This window comes from Zeus faber (assembly GCF_960531495.2).
Source record: "Zeus faber genome assembly, chromosome: 13".
Taxonomy (NCBI): Eukaryota; Metazoa; Chordata; class Actinopteri; order Zeiformes; family Zeidae; genus Zeus; species Zeus faber.
In genome coordinates, this window is record NC_137198.1 from 28,557,454 (window position 1) to 28,576,834 (window position 19,381).

Genomic DNA, 19,381 nt, shown 5'->3' on the forward strand with positions numbered 1-19,381 from the left:
ACTCGGTCATTAAGTGAGGAGTACCTGTATAAAATCCCCATTGACATACGATGCAGTTATCATCTGAGTCTACATAAAATAGCTGCAATAACATAACAATAATATCATCTAATAAAGGAAAACAAACTGCTGAGTTCTTCTGATTTGTTTGTTATTATTTGTTGTCATGTTCCATGACAACAAATAATAATTATGCAGAATAATGAATTGCTTCTAGCAAGGACGTTAACAAGAAAAGCATTTCCCAGAAACAGCATTTTCCCGTTTCTGTAAAAGCTAAAAGCCGGTTTCACCAATGTAAAATATCACCCCGGCAACAAAAATAACCATACTTTATGAGTTTGAATGAGTACAAATGGGGTACATTTCCCACAGCCATGACACAAGGAGGTTTTATTGAAAAAGCATAAGTTATTACTGTATGAATAGAGGTTCACTTTCATGTTTTAGGCCTGTATTTTACCGTTAAATTAATAATAACATGACATTGGTGTTAACAGGTATCTATGCAGCTCCCTGTTCCAATATCCTATTACAGTATGTTGGCAGAAATAGCAAACTGACAGGTTTTGCACAGATGGCAAGCCACAAAAGCCAAAGCTTCTTCAATCTCAAAGTCAATCCCTTTTAGCTTTAAAAACAAATCACGTTTGAATGTATCAACCGAACTGGAGTAAACCAAAGCATGGGCACGGTGGAGCTTTTTTTTGTATCCGGTTTATGAATGGCCTGGGTTGTTTTTTTCCGGATCACCAGAGGAAAAACACTTGGATTGAGATTCACGGGGGTGACGCATCCATGGATGGAGAAGGAATACGCTGTATTTGATCCTATTTTAAATGACACTATGGCATTACGTAACACCACCGATGTGGATGCCTTCGCCACCAGCAGCACCAGCCAGGATGCTCCGAATGCGGGCAGCCTTTGTGTCGCTCGTATGCTGACGCTATAACCACTTAATGTGATTAGCTTGTTACCTGATTGGAGCGCCGCTCTCCCATCTCCGAGCGAGAGAGAGAGAGAGAGAGAGAGAGAGAGAGAGAGAGAGAGAGAGAGAGAGAGCGCGTGAGAGAGAGACAGAGAGATAGAGAGAGAGATGGACAGAGAGAGACATGGAAGGGGCACTGATTTGCTATGAAATCATCCTGATTGGGAGGTTGGGGTTGGCCTGCCTGCCTTGAAGTTAATCAGCGCCAGCAGAAACGCACAGCCCCCAGCCCTCAAATCCATATATTCTCTCATTTAATTTGGGAGATTGAGTTAATGCCTCCTTTTTTGGGGTGACAGATATGTATGTCAAAGCCAAAAAGCGCTTGTTTTTTTCCATGTTTCTCAGCTTGCACGTGCGTGGCAATGTGTAAATCATAAAAAGTAGTTTGGCCTCCATTTTGCCTTTTCATGCATTTGCTGTTTCAGGCTCCGTGCCGTTTGTGTTTGTATTTGTAAGTGCTGCGGTTTTGCGGCTATTGAATCGCGGGACGCTGGCCAAGTCCCCCGCCTGCAGTTCCCCGTAGGGATGGAACTCGCGACCCAACCCGCTGCCTGAGTTAACACAGATTAGAACTGCCAGCCGCACAGCCTGCCAGCCGGGATACATAAACAACAGGCATGTGTGCCCAACACCTCTATGCTAAGCACACTCAACACACTCAAATAAGTGCGGACTCATGACGTATGCAAAGTGACGGTCGGCACTGGCGAAACAGAGCCGTACCAAGTACGCTCGGCTGCTTTGATAAGCACGGGACAAGAGCCATGGAGCCGCATGGTAAATTCCGGGGAGTCTGGAGTGAGAAGCTGGAGTTTATTCTGTGGTCACCCATGAACATTTAAATTTGTGTGAAACTGTGACTCCTGAACACACATTCGGAGAGTCCAGCCACTTTCCATCAAGCACATGCATTACACCTCAACCACAGTGTCTGAAATCAATAATAACATGGATATTCAAGGTACTGTATGTGAGTCATGAGTATCACATGCAAAAACCTTGTGTCAAATACACACCACAATCTGAAAAGGTCCATAAGTCCAAAATTGCAGCAATATTTTAAACTTGTTTTTTAGTATGCAGAGATTGAGAGTCATGGCGAGAAATAACATCCAGCCTTTCTTCTTTGGCACCAGACTAGACCAGACTACAGTAGAAGCCACTTGAAGAGGGCTGTCCCAGCCGGAGGTATTTCAGCTGACAGCCAAATGGCAACCAGCTTCCAGTCAATTTCCAGTCAATTTGGCTGGGATTCCCCCTCACTCTCACTCTCCTGACAGGGCGTGTTTTATTCGAACTGTAAACACGCCCATTCATTCAATTGCACCATGAGATAGTGCTAACTTCACAAAAACAGAATCACAGGCCTGAAATATTGTCCTTTGAAGTCTGACCAGAGGTCATCTTTCAAAGTTCAATAATTTTTGTCATATGAATGAGAATAGGTCTTTATGCTTTATTCTATTCTACATGTTGCAGCTTTTTAATTTGAAAATAGAAGCTGATTTTCTTTTACATTTTTTAAATAACAAAGTTCAATAGCTTTTCAATGAGAGCACTCAAACTAGGTCTTTATAATTATAGTGTCAAGATTATTTTCAAATACTTGATAACAATCATCACATCATTACCAGTAATGTTATTTTTAGTCGCAGAGCCAACTCAACTTTACATAATAAGTAAAATAAGGGCATAGTAGTGATAAAACACTATTTATAAACAGAATTTAAACAGTATTAAAAAAATCTAAAATGCAAAGGAGTAGTGTACTGTAATAACATAAAAGGATTTACCTAAATGAAAAAATAAAATACAGAGAATAATGACAGTAAGTCAACTTGATAGTGGACATCTTAAATAGTCGTGGGCCACAACAATACAGAATGGCAAGATAGACAGAATGTTGTAAGACAAACACTGCCATGTACTACTAACAGGTAAGACAAAAAAGGTATGCAATGCAATACTTGATACATTCAAGTGACTAGTGCTAGATGATGTAAACAGCAGTTTTCCTTCTATTTAAAGTGGCAAGTGTGTGGATTAACAAGTTCTAGTCTTTGACCGTTTGATTTCAAAATGAGGGTCTTTGAACTACCAAATTTTATTTTACTTGAAATCATTGTGAAATAACACAACAAATGTTTGCATTTGAGCCTCTCTCTCTTTTCTTCTGGTTGTATTCGCACTGGAACACTGAAATGATGCTGATTTTACGTCATCCAATAGGTTTCAGTACGAGTTCTATGTTGTATTTACTCCTTAACCTTATATACGTAGATCATATTAGAACTAAAGATATAATTTAAAAGTTTGTTCCGACTTTTGGAAGGAACGGGACACAGCATGGAAATGTATTGTTTCATTCAATAAATGTCGTAAAATAAAATAAATACATCTACAATAAAAAAAACTATGTTTTTTGGGTTTTCTTAATTTGTATTTGTCATTTTTTTATTACTGCTGAGTGTACGTGGGCCGGTCCCCACCCAGAGCGATGCGACTGGACCTGGCAGACTCAATCCGATAAATTTAGTTTTGTGATTAAATTTGTTGTGAATTTCACAATTATTTTTAGTAAAATAAAATGACATAGAACATATCTAATTTAAGGTGTGAGGTGCAATTCCCCGGTCCATCTGAACGGATTTTAGAAATAAACTTTAATTGTCTGAGCTGCCAATGCTGTGGGTTCCACATCAGATAGGATGGGATTGATGGATGAATAGCTCTGCAGCTAAGTGCTCTTCGCCCAGGTGGAGGAGCAGGTTTCTGGCAGGGAGTTGTGCTAAGTCCATACCTGTCAACATTGGGATTTGAAAATAAGGGGGAGTAACTCCCTGTAACAGAATATGTCCCTGTTACACACGGTTATGCACAGTGTTTTCATTAGATTAATTACATTAATATTTGCAATTCATATCTACAAAAAAAACACTGATTCATTCATTTTTTAAAACATTCGTTTTTTTAAATCAGAGACGTATATATTGATTCTATTAGATGGACAGAAAATATGTTCTGTTCCAATACATGCATATGCGTAAAAACAGAAGATTATCCCGTATACGTGAGTTGCTTTACATTTTGAACCACTGCTCCTCCCTGTGGACAGATAAATCATTGTAACTGCTTTTCCACAAATGAAGCCTGGTGGTGTTCCCAGGTGACGGCGCGTGGATTACGTCATCGAGGGGGATATCATTACAGGCAAGATCCGAGCAAGGACCCGACAGGGACCCGGGCGTGACCCTGCATGGGTCAGCCACACCCCAGCCACGGATCTGCCTGGCTCCTGTCATGTTCCAGCTGCCCTCTCAAAGTGGCTCCTTCTTTACCACCAAATTATCTCAGTTGTATCCATTTTACACCATTTGGATTGGGGGTTGAAAAAAAGAGGACCAAGGATTGAGCCTGGGGGTTACTCCACACCTGATGTTAGTTTTGATTCGAAGGGAATAGTTTAAATGATTTAGAAGGGAGCAAAAATAGTCCCTGTCGATGGTGATAGTTCCCACACCATCGCTCTCTTGGACACAGTTAGTACCATCAGAGAGGGAGCAATCGGGCTATCCGCCCTGCGGAGCTATTTTAGTTTAGGGGCAATTAAGTTAACATCGGGGGGCCCAATGAGAGACGGGTCTTCATGAGTCACTCAAAAAGATTTGTTCTATTTTCTGACCCCATTTTCGCTCTTATGATTCAGTAGCTATTATGGATTTGTGATCAATAAGAGTCAGAAGAGTGAGGTTCAGAGTCTTGCACCACTACCCGCAACAGGCTACCATTGGGATTTTTAACGTGGTAACGATTAGCTGGGACCCCCAGATGACAAATATTTGCATTTGTTGAGGAGGGTTCCGAAAACAAACTGTTTAGCCTTATTTGCGCAAGTTCACTAACTTCACATTGCAACCCCCCAAATTGTGGTTACCTAACACCCTTTACATAAACATGTCATGTCAAGTGACCATGTCAATTGCAATGTATCTGAATAAATAATGCACATGTGTATTTGGCTGTACCTGTATTGGGTATTGGGTTTGAAATTGCGCTTGTATACTCCTATAAAAAAAGCTGAGATACCTTACATGGATACTAGCATGATGTGAAGCAGTCGCGGCTCAAAACAAGATCATGTTTTATTTCTCCGCTTGGCGAGTGTTTCTGGATATGTATGATTTGTTTTGTCAAAGCAGTGAATCAATCAATTACCAAAAACCGTCAACGCGCAAGGGCCTTCAAAAATTGTCGTAACTGGAAAAATAAATTATCGTTTCTGTCGTAACTGGACTTTCAGCACCCAGTATTGCCCAAGTACCCAAGAGTGGCTGCTCAGTATTCACCCTCCGTCTGAACGAAAAAGATGCTATCAGCACATCCCTAGCAATGAGTGTAGCATGCATTATTTATAAAGACTGTTGCCAGGCACAACTGTGTGTGAGCCCACAGGTGCAGTGTATACAAGCACAGGCAGGTGTGTGTGTGTCTGTGTGTGTGTGTGTGTGTGTGTGTGCGTGCATGCGTGCGTGCGTGCATGCATGCGTGCGTGTGTGTGTGTGTCAGTGCACGTCATAGTTCTACATGCGTGCCTGTAGGTGCATGATTCCACATGTGCCTAGCGCCTCCATGCGAGTCCTGTGGCCTGCCTTGCTGCTGGTAGAAGATAATGGATTTGGACAACTCACAACAGAGGGCAGGATGAGTTTTTGGCGGCAGAAGACAAGGTCTCTCACTCTTTCATCCTGCTGGTTTTTATCTCTCTCCCACCCTCCGTCCTGCTCCCTCACTTTCCCCCATAAGTAGGTGGGAGAATTGACCATAGCCGGCCAAGGTGACCAACAGGATGCATTTCGAAGGACACTTTTGTCTCTCTCTCGCTCTCGCTCTCTCTCTCTCTCTCTCTCTCTCTCTCTCTCTCATCTATTTCTATTGATTCTATTTTTGTTTCTCTCAGGCCGCAAGATTGACACGGGCAGTGGAGCCTGCATGTTTGCCCTGCAGTTTAACCTGTCCGTGAAAATGAATATTCCCATCACAGGGACTTCACCTCTCTCTCCATCTCCTTCTTTTTTGTGCCCTCCCACCTTTGGTCTCCTGTTATACTGAGATATTATAACTGATATCTCTGAACTGAAATAACTCCATTTAGCTTTAAAAATTCATATTTAAATTATATTTGAAAATAGTTTTAAAGTAATTAAAAGTTAAATATTTCCCAAGTTTCCTACTAATTGCCATAGCAGCCAAAAAATGGATGATGGATGTACATATTAAAAATTTTGGTTTTCTGTCTAAAATATGGAAGAACATCGGTGCTGGGATCACACTTCCAGCTAATTGTAATGTAATCATAATTAAAATTATCTTTTGTTTGTTTGTGATATTGTGTTGTAGTGAATGCGCTGTTGATCACTTGCTTATCTCAACCTCATAAATGTTAGCCTTGCGAGACTTTAAAAAAGTACACAGTGACATTAGACTAGTAAAAACTAGTATTAAAAACTAGTAAATTATAACAGACAATGTGTCTTCACTGTTTCAAAGCTGCCACAACGAGGACCCTTGAAGCAAGAGGGGGCTTTGCCTCCTCAGTTATATTTTCTGCCACCCCACCCCCAAGTTGAAGTTTTATGTTACCGATAGAAAAATCGCAAAAACAACAGAAATATTGGCTGAGGTAAAAGTATCATAGAGACCACAGCAGCAACACCATATTTGAAGTTGGTTATCTGATCTCTTTTCCCACTGCACAAACAGCATTCAGGGATGACAATCAGAGCTGACACCAATCCCACCATTAAAGACTGTTTTGGACTCAACCAATGAGAACACATTCAGAACGCGTACTTCATGAATATGCATATCTTGCCAAGAAAACAAGTCCGCTAGTTGTCTGGACTTTCTCTTCTCCTTTTTCCAACCGGCTAAATAAAGTAATTTATTCTGGAATATTTTACTCATTAAAACACTTTAGTTACTCCGTTATTCTCCTGCCATGATTATAAAAATATGTTGCGAAAGGAGTTATTGTCTGAGTTTGTCATTGTCTAAGACAGTGACAGAGAAAGTGTCTCCATTAAGCACAGTGTTGTACAGTATATACTCAGTGCTGTGAAAACCCCCCGAACTAAAATAGCCAGCAAGGTTCGCACAGTTGGTTCTCTGACGGTACCAACTGTGCCCACGGCCCACCAGCGCTGCACCAGAGAGTGATTGGGCCACTGAGGCCACGCTGCGGGGCTATTTTTTATTGGGGGCTATTTAGAAAATATTGGGGGCAAAAGCCCCCAATTACCACCCCTACAACCCCACTGGGCCTATTTAAGCAGCCAACTCCTCCTGCCCTACCTGCTTTGCTTGCTGTGTTGTTGAGTTGCCTCTACCCCCTGGGCATCCACCTGTTGGGCTCTACTCTTCTATCCAATGAGGGGTTTCAAGCTCATCACTCCTATATTTCTAGCTCATTAAGTAATAATATGTTTGCTGTACACCTCGTCGGGAGTGATGAGCAGTCGAGCCCAGGCGAAATGCTCAGATGATGCAATATAAAGATCATTTTGAAGTAAACCTAAGAGCTGTCTTTCAGAACAACTGTTTGGGTATCCCTCTTGCTATATTCCTGCTACATGCTCTCTTTATATTGGTCAAAAAAGCAGACTGCAAGCCTGTAAAAAGACTTACATATGAATGCCATCTTTCAATGTTGTTAACATTGGTCTATCTTAAAATATAATATTTTTAAAATGGAAATATCTTTTCATACTCAGTTTTATTCTGTCTTTAAAAGTGATATAAAAAAGGAATCATATGTTCGATTCAGTAATCAATAACTTCTCAACACGATCATCTGTAATCTCTAATTAAATATTTGAAATTATTATTTTGTTTCAATCTAGAGGTGAATAAACTTTGGGGGAAACACACTCCAAAATGACTCATTGTGTGTTGTGTTATGCAAGTGTTTATGTGTTTCAAAAGCTAATGGAGTATCTCCCCACCCCCGACTAGAGGGCACAGGGAAACAAGACAGGCAACGTACAAAAACTTCCCATTCAAAGTTTAACCAGGTTTCGCTAAAGGCAGGGTGTGTTTCAAAGGAGGTTTTGACACGGGTTCAAAAAGCTCATCAATCTTTCGCCGAAGTCAACAATGCAGCTTTTACCACACCAATCTCCAGAGGTTTACCTGGCTTTAAAAAATGCCATGTTATCAGAGCTTTACCATTGCAGAGGGATAGAGGGGTCGTAAGTGAATTTGAGATCTGGATTGTGTTGCCGTAGTGAAAGTTCACAGCGGATAAGCAAGGCCTAGACAGACTGCTGGCAGAGCAAATCAATTTTTTTATTTTTTACAAACCAGAGCCTAACAAACCACATTATGAGGCAACACAAAACAAGCTGTTGGCGCTTGCTGCTGGAAAAGCTTCAAAGAAATGAAACAGCTTCCAAATGAAAAAGAAGTGTACCGTTTAAGATGAAAGAACATTTTAAACTGTACCTATCGAGATGGCAAGGTCGGTAGAAGGGGTTATACAGGAGAGATTCTAGGTAGGTCTGGGTAAGATACAAACGCTTTCACACACACACAGTGCAGTCTTTTGTATATTGGACCCTTCGAAAGACCACAGTTTACTTTGCATCTCAACCAAATCCAAATATTACACTTTTTGATGAGGATGTTTTTACCTAAAAGTGAACAGCATCAGTGTAGGCAGATAGGCGACCCTGTGTTGTAGCACAACTGACCCTGTGTTGTAGCACAACTGACCCTGTGTTGTAGCACAACTGACCCTGTGTTGTAGCACAACTGACCCTGTGTTGTAGCACAACTGACCCTGTGTTGTAGCACAACTGACCCTGTGTTGTAGCACAACTGACCCTGTGTTGTAGCACAACTGACCCTGTGTTGTAGCACAACTGACCCTGTGTTGTAGCACAACTGACCCTGTGTTGTAACACAACACAGGGTCAGACCTTTAAGGCTATCTGTAGTTCTATTAATAGATCAGATGCATTTTTTCTCAATTGGTATGTAAGGTTGCATAATACAGCCATGGGGACACAAACAACACAATTCCCTTGAGTGGTTGACAAACAGCTATCTCTGGAAAAAAAAATTGCAAAAAATGAAACCTCCTAAACTTTTCAAAATATACCCACCCTACAAAATAAATACAGCATCAGTGCAGCAAGAAATCTTGTGGGATAAAGGTACCTTACAGATACAAGATTTAAGTCTTACAGGTACAAACATCCATAGTAATTTACACACACTCACCTCTGTCACAGGTGCGTGACCAGTAACCAGTACCAGTGCAGTCGCAGATGAAGCGGTTCCAGCCCTCCTTGCACACACCACGGTTCTTGCAGGGGTAGCTTTCGCACTGCTTGCCCGCCTGCTTGTTGCACGAGGGCTTGATCCCGGCACCATTCTGTGCCTCTGCGATCTGCCGGATATCCTTGCTACGGCCATCGATGAAGAGGTCGCGGACACAGCCCACGTAGCCGTAGTTAAGCATGGCGGTCCACAGCTCGGTGGGAAGGATGAGGTTGCCACGGTCGGCAGGCAGCCCCCCGAGATACATGTCGCCCTCCAAGTCCAGGATCTCGCTCTCGCCGCTGGCTGTGAATGGGGTCCGCCGGCTGTTTACCGAGATGGTACCTGGATGGCAGGAGACAGAAAGTTCAGAAACATAGGCTGGAGAAGCTGTATCATCAGCATGGCGGCCAAAATCTAGAGCAACGCCTACCTCCACCGACACCGCCACCCCGGCCACCAAAAACAACTGCACTCGGTACTTTAGATTTCCCAATAAGTATACTTTGTAATCACACCCCCAGGAGATCCCATTGTAGCTCAGCAAGTGTAACATGACATGCAGTATTTTACCTCTTCAGAAAGAGAGAGCCAGCGAGTGAAAGAGAGACAATGGACTCAACAAGCTCATTGGCATGTGGATGTGATCAATAAAGATGACTTGATATACATTTCATCATTTAGCTGATGCTTTTACCCAAAACCATTTGCAAAGAATATATATTTTTCAGCAGTAGCCAACCTTTATTGTCAGCGAAGCCTTTAATAGGAAGAAGTTACATCAGTGGACTCATCATGTTCGAAAAGTATTTTTATCAATTATTTATTCATTTACATTTTGTTTAAATGAGACAACAGACATGGGGGGCATTATAAAAATGTGTGACGGTTGGCTCAGAGGAAACTACTTAGATTAGGCAAGGGTCGAAGCATTCAGGGAGGTTATGTGCTTTTAAGAATATATAAATGATGGGAACCAACATCCTAAGATGTTGATTTGTGGTCTATCGTTTATGTAAGCGTCCAGGTGTATCCTTGACCTGGAGAGGTAGTTATTCTTCCTCCTCGACAATACCAGAAAGTTCTTTCCACAAATGATTAGTATCTGAATATCTGAGTGATAACTCACTTCACCTTATGGTTTCCTATTGCTCACACAAAGGGACATGCGTCATATATTACAAAGTAAAGCAATGTTTAGTTCTCTTCTGGTAGTTCTCAAGTTGAACAAATTCTCTCTCTACGTCATTTTGTGTCTTACGCACCACAATATCCTAAATGCAGAGAATGAAATGGAATGTACAAGAGTGACGGAAGATCTCTCTTCTGGATGAAAATGGATTAATTCCACAAAATGGCAGATACAGTCATCTCTAAGTCACAGCATTGTTGGATGTTTGCTGGCTTTCTATTTTATTACTTTTTTTTGAATACTTTACTAATCCCTCTGGGGGAAATGAGTTCTCTGCATTTACCCATCCTAGTTTCTGACATATCCAGGAGCAGTGGGTATTATTGCTCAAGGACACTTCAGCATACTACCAGAAAGAGCTGGGGATGGAACCGGCACTCCTCCGATTACTAGACACCCCATTAATCTATAAGGCAGTGACAAAGTCGTACCATGTCATTAAAGGGAATTTAGAAGAAATAGCAGTTGAAAATCCTGTGGACCGCAAAAGATGTACTTTACACAAATCTCCCAGCGAACTCCAGAGACGTGTCTGTGTGTGTGTGTGTGTGTGTGTGTGTTTGTGTGCGTTGACAGACAATCAATGCCGGTACTCTAGTGTTAAGCAACTTAAGTGAATCAACTGAGTAGATACCCACAGAAATACGCATACATGCCCTGAAATATACACATACACAAAGCCGATGCTTGAATGCAAATGCCCGCCACATGCCCAAAATTTGTCAAACTATATATAACTGTATATCTCATTCGATAAAAAGCCTGCGAAGACCTAAAGGGAAATTATATATAGGAGAGGATATAGGAGGATATAGAAGGTAAAAAAAAATGGTTAGATAGATAGATAGATAGATAGATAGATAGATAGATAGATAGATAGATAGATAGATAGATAGATAGATAGATAGCCGGACGCTCACTGACCTGAGCGTCCGTCCCTCTGGATGTCCACGTGGTACCAGGCGCCATCATTGACCTTGGTCTGCGTGGCCTTCACCTTAATGGTCCCAGAGCCCATGTCCAGCAGTAGGTACAGGCTGCCATCCAGCAGCTCCACCGCAAAGAAGTCCACCTGGCCGAAAGCGAGAGAGGTGGTTGGAAGGGGAGTGGGTACGTCCAGGGAGATTAGCGCCATATTCATAGAGTCCATGTTCCGAAAAGAAAAGCAAAGACAAAAAAACTCAAGGCTACAGGTCTGTCTTTTGTATATGGATTTTTCGTAGAGTGATAATGGATATTGTTCAGTAGAAATGGTGTTTAAATGTTGATACTATATTTAATGCAAAAAAACTCTTGTCATAAAGTTATAGCTACCTTTATGGCAAATTCTCGAGAATTCTTGAAAAATCTCATGAAGTATTGCAATAAAAATTGATGCTCTCTCTGATGTGAGATTTAGGTTGCAAACCGGGTAATCCAATTATACTATTGTTCAGTTAATTCCATCTTCATTCACTATTTTTCTGCCCATTACAATTCCACATTCCAAATTATTAGAGGTACAATAAGTAATCTGCTCATTGCACAAACTGCCCATGACATAGCGGTGGGGGTTTGCAAATGTTATCGATCGACGCCGGTCAGTCCACTGTTACCTCCATGTCTAATGAGATTTCAAGCTCTCCAAAAAGACAGATGGTGCACTGGACTCCCTGTTTCGGATGAAATACACCTCACCCCCAGATCTGTCAATCTCCGCTCAATCCTTGCACCATCAACTATGCTGCTTCCCAAACTGGTTAAATTAACGGCCAGTGTTGAAAATCCCTTTGCTACGAAGGCTAAGAGGCCTTGTGGAGGAGGAGCAGTTAAGTTTGGTTTCCTTTTGAGGCCAATATTTGATGGAAATTATCCAATGTTACTGATTGCATCTTTAAGAATTAAAAGCACATATAGAGTAATAATTAATGAACTCTGCAATCAAAACAGTCAGTTGAACATTCCTCACTGCAGGCAATCCACCTTCAGGTAAAAGAAAAGTAGACATTAGATCCAACTTGGAATGTTTGATGACTGTGGCCTGGATAACGTTGGAATTAAAAACCTTTCAGGAGGTCTGAATTGGGTTCAGTTATTACGCTCTCCTATATCTTTCTCATGCACTCGCCCTCATTCATCATAACTTTTGTCATGAAACCACTGCATGAAATCAATCCTCATTTTACAAAAGTAATGAGTATGGAATGATAAGGGATTCAAAATTTATTCTCTTTCTATTACGATTTTAACTGTACAGATAGACCATGGTTATTGCCAGATTTTTGAGCATAAGCTAGTCTGATGTTTACTATGTTGGCAACAAGTCTTACCTTGGTGTTTTTCTGGCTCTTCTGGTTCTCCTTGCGCTCTTGGAGCTTGCCGTGGGTGAAGAGGATAAGGCCATTGGGCTCGGTGGTGCGGAAGTCAAAGGAGATGGAGCCCATGCGCTTGGTGTTCCACTTGGGGAGGCTGATGAAGGCCTCGGGCGTCTCGAAGGAGATGGGGTCCAGCGTGGCCACGTTTTCACACCGGTAGGACACCTCACCTTGGATCTTCATCTTGGGGTCGACGATGCGGGCCAGGCGGGATAGCTCCAGACGGATGTCATTGTTCTTGTACACCACCTGGAGGGGTTGTGGGGGGTTACAATAGGGAGCGGATAGTTAAGTTACTGATGATCGCAAGATAAAACCCTTCGCTGATAATGCAATGTCTTCGATGACTGTTTATCAAGAACATTCAAGGGGAGAAGAAAGATTAAAAGATTTATCATCTTAAGTTTGTTGCCTAAATCTTCAATTAGAAGTCACGTTGAAGGCTCTCTCAAAGCTGGAGTGAATAATGACATTATATCACATCATTATTTACATGAGTATTGATGGTGACTGGTTAGAAGCTGTTGATTTCAATATTTGATGAACAGGGTTAGGGTTTAAACCACAGTACAACTTAGGTTGTCGCTTTGAGAGTGTCGCATTTTTAAGCAAGACATACATAATATAGCAAAAGATTTGGGGGCTGTAACGTCCAGTTTGTGGGCAGAAGGTATTGTAGGATGTGAATTGCTTGATTTGCTGTTCAATATCTTCAAATAGCTAACATTGAACTTGATCTTATATTGGCTATAGGAAAGACAACTTCCAATGACAAGAACTGATACGCATCAGAAAGTATGAAATGCCTTTATAGGCCTTACTTTGACAACAAACTGCAAGATGTCTTCCAAGTGTAAAATATCATGTTAAACCAACATTTGAAACTGATTGTTCCAACAATTAACTGGTCAACAACTTTGACAGATCCCCAGCGGTGCTATTTGTCAGCGCCCCACCTCAGCTGTCTATAAATGTAATGTTGAATCGGGGGCTAACCTGTATTAATAGGCCTGTATTGAATGCTGAAAGGCCAGGCTGGTGGAGCACAATGGTATTCAGAGGCAGAGGTAATTGACTTTCACCGGGTTGACATATTCATCTGGGTCTGCTGTGCCTGATAGCCAGGCTAATGCCTTGACAAAAGGAAGCGTGCATGTGCACGCACACACACACACACACACACACACACACACACACACACACACACACACACACACACACACACACACAGATACACCGACAAACATGAATATGCATAGACGGACACACGCATACGAACAGATGCAAGCAGACGGTCATGTGTCTCGTGGAGAGACAGACTAGGACTCAAACACACTAGCACTTACCAAGAAAGGATGACACAAGCCCCCACACACACATCTAACATAGATATGTGTGTGGGGGCATCGAACATAAATCCGCAATAATCTCATTCAATCTCATTCAATCTCAATCACAAACACACACACACACACACACACACACACACACACACTAATAAAGCACTGTTTTAAGTGTCTTCTCCAGAGCCATGAAGAACTCCCATTTGCAAATTCGGGGGTCCACCTTACTGAATCCAACTGCACAGAATGTGGAAAAACTAAAACTAAAAATATAAAAATATAATATAAATAAACAGACAACCAAATAAATAAATAATAAGATGATAATAATAATAATAATAATAATTATTATTATTTCTACTATTATTAATAATAATAATAATAATAATTATTATTATTATTATAAATACAACTGCAGGAAGCAGTAAAACACACCCAACACGACTAAACTGGACCCCGTCAGTTTAGTCATGTTGGGTGCGTTTTACAGTTTCTCTGAAATGCAGCACGGTTTTCCTGTTCACTTAAACCTCTCGTTTCTTCAGTAATTTTTTTTTAATGTTGTGACTGATCTTGACAAGTGGATTTTTGGACAATGGTATTTTTATTGTCTTAGATTTTCAGTGATATTTCTGTGCGTAATTATCATTGCACGGCTTATATTTTTCAAGTCCTCCTCCTTCCGAGGGATGCTCACTCGACATTTCGAGGATTTTTTTCGAGGATTTTTATTCTTTTTTCATTAATCCGGCGAAGTAATGTGGACCATGGATTTAAAATCTCAATCGAACAGATCTACTGACATCTACAGTACCAGGTAAAAAGCTTTATAAATATACACACGTAAAGCGGTAGTTGGGTAACTTACTAAATACTACAAAATTACCGATTTCACGCCGGCCAATAGAACCCGTCCAACTGGGCTTTCTCAATCTAAATTTGTACATTTATAGTAAATAACCTCTCGTCCTTTGTTAACTGTCACCCTCTCCTTTTGAACCAGACTCTACATCTCTCAACTCTCGTGGATTCTGGCGCGGACGAGGGTTTCCTGGACCAGAGAGTGGAGCACCAGTTGGGCTTGGTGGCCGTTCCCCTTTCCGTACCCATGGAGGTCAAGAGCCTGACTGGGATGCGTCTGACCCTAACCAACAGTAAACAACTACAGCGCTTCCTCAGCTTCGCCAACTTTTATCGACGGTTCATCCGGGACTCATCCAGGTTCACTCTCACCTCCAACGCCTAGCCGTTTAAGTGGACTTCTGCGGCAGAGGCCGTGTTGGCGGAACTCAAGTGCCGCTCCATGTCCGCTCCCATCCTAGCACAGCCAGACATCAACCTTTGTGCTTGTGGTGGAGGTGGATGCCTCGGACACAGGGGTAGGAGCAGTGCCGTCCCAGCGCTCCTCATCAGACAGTAAGCTCCACCATTATGCTTTCCTTTCCCTTCTCCCGAACTGCGATGTTGGCAATCGGGAGCTCCTGGCGGTGAAGCTGGCTCTGGAGGAATGGCGGCATTGGCTGGAGGGGGCGAACCAGCAATTTGTGGTCTGGACGGACCACAAGAACCTGGCCTACATTCAGTCGGCTCCACTCCCATCATGCCAGGTGGGCTCTGTTCTTTGGTCGTTTCAATTTCTCCCTGTCCTAGCGTCTAGGCTCCCGGAATACCAAGCCCGATGCCTTGTCCCGCTTATTTGCGCTGGAGGAAAGCAGCACGGACCCGGACCCCATCCTGCCACCCACCTGCTTTGACGCCACCCTGACGTGGGAGGTCAAGTCTCTGGTGACCCGGGCCCAGGAATATCAACTCGACCCAGGTATCGGGCCTACCAACCGTCTGTTTGTCCCAGATTCTGTGTGTTTCAAGGTTCTCCAGTGGCGCCACTCATTCCGCCTCACCTGCCATCCTGGGCCTTCGTCCGACAACTCTTGTGGTGGCCTACCCTGGTCCCGGACACCCAGGTCTTCGTCAGGCCTGCTCCACCTGCGCCCAGAACATGACCTCCACCCGACCCCACTCCGGCCTCCTCCGTCCCCTACCCATCTCCAGTCGCCCGTGGTCCCACATCGCCAGTCTCCCGCCATCCAGTGGCAGAACAACCGTCCTCATCGTGGTAGACCGGTTCTCGAAGGACGCCCACTTCACCGCCCTGCCCAAGTTGCAGTCGGCGACGGAGACCGCCGACCTTCTGGTGGCCCAGGTGTTCCGCCTCCACGGTATTCCTGCGGATGCCTCGGACAGGGGCCCACAATTCATCTCCCAGGTTTGGCGTGGCTTTTGCTCTGCCCTGGGGGCCAAGGTCAGTCTTTTCTCCAGTTTCCACCCCAAGACCAATGGCTAGACGGAGCGGGCTTACAAGGAGATGGTGACCATTTTCCACTGTGTCACGGCCGCCAACCCCTCCTCCTGGAGCGGCCAACTCAACTGGTTTGAGAACGAGCATAACACCCTTAAACGTGTCCACCGGTCTGTCCCCTTTTCTCTGCTCCCTAGGCTATCAGCCCCCTCTGTTCCCATCCCAGGAAGAAGATCTCTGTGCCCTCCGTCCAGGCCCACATCCTCCACTGCCAACGAACCTGGAACAAGACCCGCTCAGCCCTGCTCCAGGCGTCCAGCCAGTCCCAGCAGCAAGCCGAATTGTCGCATAACCCTGGCGCCCATGTATGCCCCCGGCCAAAATGTTTGGCTTATGGCTAGGATCTGCCCCTCAAGGTGGAGTCCCGCAAGCTCGTATGTTGGACCCTTTGTTATAGAGTCCATCATCAACCTGTGTGCTGTACGTCTTTGTCTCCCCTCCTCCCTTAGTGCCCACCCTACCTTTCATGTTTCCCAACTCAAACCACCGCCCCCCCGCACCATCGATGACCAACCTGCCTTCACGGTCCGGCACCTGTCGGATGTGGGCTTCCGTGGGCAGGGTATGCAGTACCTTGTCGACTGGGAGGGGTACGGTCCGGAGGAATGGTCCTGGGTTCGCCGTAGACATATAATGGATGCCTCCCTAATCCGGGACTTCAACAGAGCTCATCCTCTCGGCCACAGGCCAGGTGGCATCCGTGAGGCGGGGTTACTGTCACGCCCACAGCCTCCTAGCCCCACTAGTAACCCTTTGTCTCCTTTATCATGGACTGGTCGCCCGGCACTAACCCAGTACCAACCTAGTACCGACAACAATTAAAACATTAAGTCTCCATGGAACGTAGCATTAGTTTGTGCTGTCGCTCCTCTTTACATCAGCATTACTACTATAAAAAAAAAAAAAAAAAAAATGCACTAATTCCTGCTCCAAATGTGGATCGATATGAATGAAACTTGAACCACCAGATGTCTGCGACATCGCAGCTCTAATTACACCTCAACTGTATCTGTACCTCCAGTGGTTGTCGTATTCCAGACACTTTTAGCCCGAAAAATGCCAAAGAGTTAAGATAACTATAGCTGCAGGCACAGGGTCCACTTTAGTCATGTTAGATATGTATTACAGGTTTCGGCAGTTCCAGGGTTCCCGAATCAGCACTCTCTCAGGACTCTCTCCTCCCACGGATTCTTTATTTATTGGCTCTCCTTTTGCGGGGATGGGGGGACCGATGGGCTCATGGTGTGAGGAGTGCGAGTTCGAGTTCAAAATGGCATTTTAGGAAGACCTGCTGGGCCTCATCCCCCGAGTGCTGGCCGGAGAGCGCTGTGGCCAGGGAGAGAGCGGAGGAAGCACCGGTGCTCCTGCTGTACGATTGGCTGTTTGTGTCACATAGTTGTTTTTCTGCTCTGTATGATTTACAGGTTTACATATTTATTTATTTACGTTGGTATATTTCTGTGACTAATTACAATTTCAGGGGTTCCATTTTCCCAACGCGTTCTTGGTACATAAACGCATCACTCATTCGCACAGTCAAGTGGACTCGATTCAACGTGGTGACGAGTTCCTGTGGATTTATGTTTATTCGTCATTTTTTCAGGAATCCGGCAAAATAAGGAGGACCAACGAGATAAAATATCAATCAAACAGATCTTCAGACATTTACCGGGTAAGAAGGTACATAAACACACACATACACGCCTATTTTGTAATCTCTAACAACTACAGAGTGATGGCGTCTACACCGTGGACAGGGCATGGTGCGAATGGACATTGTGAGCCAGAACCTGCACATTTATAGTACATAGTATGATAACGTCACAAAGAGCTTCCTGTAAAACTCATCTTGTTCCATTCGTTTCTGAGCATTGGCGTGTCGGTGACGCATGATCGTCTGGCTACTTTTGGGTCAGATTTTGTCGGTTTTTCACTCGTTTCTGCTCTGTATGTGGATTGATTTAGACGAAACTTGAACCACTACATGTTCGCTAGCTCCTGTTTCTAACAAGACGTAAACCGTGTTCATGGCTTCTGCTGTTTTTCTGTTCCAGATAGTTTTCGCCCGAACAGAGGAAAATAATCAAACAAAAACAATAGGGGTCCAGCTCGCAGAAAGGCCCCACAAAGTGACTAAGCTTTCACCACGGTGGCCCTAAACACTGTCAGTAACAAAGGGAGGAACAGAGAAGCGGAGGTGGATGTGTGTGTAAATTGAAATCTGCTCAAGTGGAAAATTGAACTCTTTTTTTCCCCCCTTCCACCCTACACTCTGTTTCTCTAATTCACTGGGCAGAGGCGTTACCCCCCCAAAACACACACACACACACACACACACACACACACACACACACACACACATATACTCACACACACCTACACATACATACATACATACATATATACATATGTGCCATGCAGACTCCTCCAGCAACCCCATATATCCGATATATTGTCTTCACTCTGGGCGATGCACACAACACACACACACACACACACACACACACACACACACACACCAACTACTTCATCGTTTCCTATAATAATGTACTCCGGCTAGGGCTTTTGTCAGAGTACACACCCAGCTCTCTGTGCGGGCAGATCGAGCAGCGCTGGCCAGGATTAATCAATAATCCACAGGCAGATTTGACGGTAAATCAACTCATCCTCCTGGGTGCCCCCTCGGAATGGATGGCAGATTGGCTTTTTTTGTACCCTCTTCTCTACCTCTCTCTCTCTCTCTCTCTCTCTTGCTCTCGCTCTTTCATGTTTTCTGTCGCTTTCATACCAAGGTACAGGAGCTATGTGTGACAATTTAGG

The 19,381-nt window shown here is 43.6% G+C and overlaps 1 protein-coding gene across 3 annotated transcripts in view; it reads right to left on the bottom strand.

Annotated features, from left to right (window-relative positions):
* nrxn3a (neurexin 3a) overlaps positions 1–19,381 on the bottom strand; it is a gene marked incomplete at both ends in the record, with an annotated part of 408,293 nt that overhangs the window by 277,688 nt on the left and 111,224 nt on the right. For all 3 annotated transcript variants that reach the window (XM_080012225.1, XM_080012223.1, XM_080012224.1), the window contains 3 exons: positions 9,275–9,658; positions 11,430–11,577; positions 12,815–13,108. In XM_080012225.1, the coding sequence (XP_079868351.1) occupies positions 9,275–9,658; positions 11,430–11,577; positions 12,815–13,108 (826 nt within the window). The remainder of the gene's footprint in view (positions 1–9,274; positions 9,659–11,429; positions 11,578–12,814; positions 13,109–19,381) is intronic.